Source organism: Sardina pilchardus, chromosome 5 (genome assembly GCF_963854185.1).
Source record: "Sardina pilchardus chromosome 5, fSarPil1.1, whole genome shotgun sequence".
NCBI lineage: Eukaryota > Metazoa > Chordata > Actinopteri > Clupeiformes > Clupeidae > Sardina > Sardina pilchardus.
The window spans coordinates 29,310,369-29,315,368 of record NC_084998.1 but is presented as its reverse complement, the minus strand read 5'-3'; the positions used below and the strand labels follow the sequence as shown (position 1 = coordinate 29,315,368).

The 5,000-nt window shown below is 41.0% G+C and overlaps 2 protein-coding genes across 3 annotated transcripts in view; both read left to right on the top strand.

Moving 5' to 3' along the window:
* Nucleotides 1–3,050, top strand: part of si:dkey-18a10.3 (heat shock factor protein) — a 13,855-nt gene extending 10,805 nt beyond the window's left edge. For both annotated transcript variants that reach the window (XM_062537195.1, XM_062537194.1), the window contains exon 12: nucleotides 1,296–3,050. In XM_062537195.1, the coding sequence (XP_062393179.1) occupies nucleotides 1,296–1,510 (215 nt within the window). In that variant the 3' untranslated portion in view covers nucleotides 1,511–3,050. The remainder of the gene's footprint in view (nucleotides 1–1,295) is intronic.
* A 1,502-nt stretch (nucleotides 3,051–4,552) lies between these two features.
* LOC134080646 (cytokine receptor common subunit gamma-like) overlaps nucleotides 4,553–5,000 on the top strand; it is a 20,442-nt gene continuing 19,994 nt past the window's right edge. The window contains exon 1 of the mRNA XM_062537192.1: nucleotides 4,553–4,690. Within this exon, the coding sequence (XP_062393176.1) occupies nucleotides 4,624–4,690 (67 nt within the window). The 5' untranslated portion in view covers nucleotides 4,553–4,623. The remainder of the gene's footprint in view (nucleotides 4,691–5,000) is intronic.

Genomic DNA, 5,000 nt, shown 5'->3' with positions numbered 1-5,000 from the left:
TGTGTGGGATTGCACAGAGCACTAACTGACACATTGCACAAACAGTCTGTGTCAACATTCTATTTACTCTCTCTCACAGTGTTCTTTCTTTTTCTCTTTCTCTCTCTATCTCTCACTTTACCCCCCCCCCCCTCTCTCTTTCTCTCTACCCTCTTGTTTATCAGCATTTCCTTTACTTGATGTTTTGTAGTTCCAAATGTCCTGATTCTTTCTTATCTATTGAAGTTTCTATGGTATGACACAGTGAGTGCTGTGAATCCAGCAACAACATATGTGCAAAGTGACTGCCAGGTTACCTAAGACCAGTATAATGTACATTTCAGTGAGGAAATTAAAATACACATTTTCTCAGTTGCTTTGATGCTTTTCTCACATCAGTGTTAACATTTGCACAGCAGTTAATGCATTTCTCAAAACAATTAGTGCAAACTGCAAAACCTAGTGGATAACCTGCAGAAGCATGTCACTTACTCAAAATGGATAGTCAATTCCTCAAAAGCAAGTATTCATGTTAGTGAAACTGCCAGTGTCATGAAAATGAGAAGTCTTGACACCATCATTATGAACAAGATAGTCAAATGGCTTTGTCGTGTTTTCATTATTCTCTGTGTTTTCCAAAAAAAAAAAAACCTCAGTGAGAACTGAGTGACACTACCTGAAAATTCTCAAGACATCACTATACACTACTTGTACAGCCATTGAAAACTACAGTAAAGTTACACATTAGTAAGTTAGTGAGTAAAAGACACTGAATTTTTTTCAAATGGAATGAAGACTATTAGTTTTATTGGGAACGACTATTCAGCATCCATAAGTATAGTTAATTTTGACTGACATAAGTTAATGATAATGTTATGAAACTGCAGAGAATTGTAAAAGCAACTGATACATGTTTAAAAGCATTTGCAATTTGTTCAGAGGAAGGAGAAATTGCTACTATGATGTGCACAATGTCTAAATGCTGTGGAGATTGAACTAGTTATGTGAATTCTGATCTGAGAAAAGCACCAGAGCGACATTTTTCTGATGTCATCCTAAGGTTGCTGAGGGACATTTGAGTTGAGTTGACAGTTATTCAAAAAGAAGAGACCACGACAAATTTAAATATGACCGTCAACTCATTTGAATATCACTCAGCAACTGTGCAATGACATCAGAAAAATTTGCAGTGGTCTCTTAATTTTTCCCCGAGCTGTATTATATTTATGTTTTAAAAGTCAGTTTTCCTCACCAATTGATCTCTCTCTCTCTCTCTCTCTCTCTCTCTCTCTCTCTGTCTCTCTCCCTCCCTCCAGTGTCTGAGGCCGTTCCCATGATTGCTTTGGGGGGCGGTTGTGGTGATGATGAGGATGATGGTGATGATGGTGATGATGATGATGATGATGAAGATGTGGGTGAAGGTTCGGACATTCTGCCTTCACTTCTCCGGCTGGCACAGGAGGCGTCTGCCCTCAGCATGCCCAGCTCTGTACCACGTGCACCCTGTGTGCCCACATCTCATGCCTCTTAACTACCACACACACACACACACACACACACACACACACACACACACACACACACACACACACACACACACACACACACACACACACACACACACACACTACAGTATACACATCTGGAGGACTAGAGAGGAGAGATGAATACTTTTAGTCGGTTTTAGGTTTAAGTAAGTTTATCTTCAACAATATTAAAATTCAGTGATTATATTTACTGTAATTTACCAACTATTAGCCGGCTTTTACATTGATTTTAGCACATTTCTTCAGCTATGAGGTTAATACGCGGGGACAGTTAGTATGGTATTAATATGATTTTGTCTCTTTTAACTTGCATAAAACACTGTCCTGCAGCTTATACACAATGTGGCTAATACACAGGAAATTACTGTATAGCTGTCATTTGAAATACTTCAATTGGTATTCCATTTGCAAAGAGATTTGGATACTTCATGAGTACCTTTAAATTCAAATGTATGTATCAAACTGCATTAATGGTTCATGTGATTGTGAGAGAATGGTGCTTGGAAGGCATTGGGGATTATTGTATTTTTATACTCAGACAGAAAAGCTTCCTTAAACCTTATTCATCATCATAGAGATGATACATATTACCATATAATGCTCTCTCTAAACTCCGTAAAGCTGTGTGAGGTTATCTTGTCACACCAAACGGATGATCACACCAGACGGATGATCTTGAATTTCTATGAAGTATCTATCTATCTATGAAGTAGCTATCTATATATCTATCTACAGTATCTATCTATCTATCTACTGTATCTATCTATCTACAGTATTTATCTATCTATCTATCTAATAAAGACCACAATAGCTCCAGAATAGCTATGCACAAGCGTAATGTACAACGACATTATAAAGAGCAAACGAAGAACTCTTTTCCAAAAGAACCATTTTAATGCAACAACACAAGTACGATTTTATTGATATTACCTGAAACACACAATAAATAACATGACTTATTGATCTTTTCAAATTGTTCTGATTTATAGGGTTTTGGAAAAGAGTTCATATGATATATTTTGATGTTTGTATCATATATCCAGATATAAACAGTTGGATAACTCCGGTCTCAACAGTAGCCTTCATACAGTAGGTATGATATAAGTACTCTCACACGAGAAATAACACGCAGAGTAGTGTGAAGACTGCGTCACACACACGCATACTTACCAACACAAACACGCACGCACACACACTCACACACGCACACACACACACACACACACACACACACACACATATATAGTACTCCTGGGGGAAGGGCTGTCCCACATCCTGTTTTCTGGTGTGGGCTGTTGTATACCACGACAAGCCAGAAAGAGTTCACAACCAGAGAGAAAACACTCTGTCCTCACCTGCATTTGTCCTCATTTAAGCTTCACTCATCGACTAACAACACCCCCTGTCTGTAGAACTCACTCAGAATACACTCTATCCTGCCCACGGCAAGTGACTAGTGACCCATGTGTGATGGTAGTGTAGTGGTTAAGGACCTGGGCTAGCATGCAGTAGCCTGAAAGTAGTTGGTTCGAGCGAGGCACTTAACCCCAAGTTGCTCGTAATGACACTTGTAATATAGTTGACATACTGTATGTAAGTCACTTTGGAGGGGACAAAGAGGGTCTGGAGGCTCAGTAGTGGTCAGCGGTGGGCAGTGTATGCTCACTAATCTGCATGCAGGCTGTTGTATGTTTTGAAAACGTGTCGGACATACGTGCCCGATCCGCTGCAGACCCAGAGGGCCCAGGTGCGCCCCTCGACTGCGGGCTCCAGGTGCCTCTCTCCTGTTCGCCTTGTGAGTGTAGACTTAGCAAATGCAGGAAGCCTGTGAGAACATCAAAGGCCGGAAGGATTCTGTTCCTCAGATGCACTTTAGCTGTGTGTGTGTGTGTGTGTATGTGTCTGTATTGTATGCTATGACTGTATATAGATAGACGGCGCATCATTCATTATAAATAACTGAATAGAGCCTGTTCATCTACATTTATAATCGTTGGTGCCTCGCGTGCAATAACTTTGTTATATAACATCATGCGGTGATAGTTGATCTGTTTCTATTTCTGTTTTTGCTGTTGTTCTGCCACCTGGTAAATTAATACCCATAATCCTTTGTGTTGTGTAGGTGCATGTTTGGACGGTGTAAAAATAGGCATCCTGCTCTTTTCTTCTGTAGAAGTATCTTGATTTAAAAATGTCTTACTGGAGAGAGAGAGTGGACTGAAGGACAGGGGGCAATGACTGGGGGGGGGGCGTTAAATGCACCCTGACTGACTTCACAATCCAAAGAAATAAAGAAAACATGTAGAGTGCAGAGTGTGTGACCTAAATGACAACTAATTGACAGCTGTGACATAAAAACTAGGACATGGATTAGACACAACAATATCTGACGTGCCTAGTTTGATATTATTTATGCACTTACTTGCAATTCATTTACGAATGTAATGATGCTGCCCTGTGGCGGAGACTGCTTTGTTTTTGTTGTGAAATAAACAGTAAACTTGAGATTGTGGCTCGTGTGTGGTGAGCTGGAGTGGTTCGAAGAGATTAGATAACAGCCCAATGAATGAGACATTTACTTCCGCAGTGCTGGTGCATCTTATCTCTTCATGCTGCATGCTGTATCGAGGCATCATATGACATAGTTAGCCTCACGCATATCTTTAACTTTAGTTTCTCCAAAAGAACATCTCTGGAATCAGGTCTAATGCCTCTGTGTTTCTTGTTACGAAATACATTAAGCAACCTATGCAGAAAACCTGAATTATCGGATAAACTAAAACAGCATAATTAATACCAATGGTTGCTTTATTTGAGTTTCAATGGTCATCTAAAAAAAAGAAGGGACAGAAAAAAAAAACACGCCTTTGACATTTATAATGCGTAGCCCACTAACTCTTTCATTTCGCTGCACTTTACCGGTTTCCTAGCAACACAGGAAACCATCTACCCACAAACACGGACCACAGCTCTGCGCAGAACAAAAGGCACGAGAAGGGAGTGTGTAGAGTAGTTGAGCACCCCGAAGAGCAAGCGAGCTGACGAGCGTTGAGGACGAATGTAACGACGCGCAGAGAGCGCACGACAGGTGACCAGGATGCTCCCGCTACTCCCTCTACTGCTTGTCCTCCCCCGGAGTGTGTGTTCGTGCGCACCGCCGACAGGTGCGTCAAGGCTACGTTCCGTAACTCAGATCAGGTGTAAATGTAGAAGTTTCCATGCCGCTCTGCAGGTTCGTGCGTCTCTTGAGAGGCAGTAAGGGTTGAGTAGCTTACAGGAAGTCCTGGGTCTTTTCTCCATTTCCTCTACGTCCTGCTTCTTCTTCTCGTTAATGACACTTCAACATTGGTTCTATTTCCAAAGAACCCACACCTAGCCCCAGTTTCTCTGAAAACGAAAAACTTTTTTTCTGCTAGTTTTGCAGAGTCTCATTTCGGCGTTGTTGTATAGACACCGATGCCTCAGCCAATAATG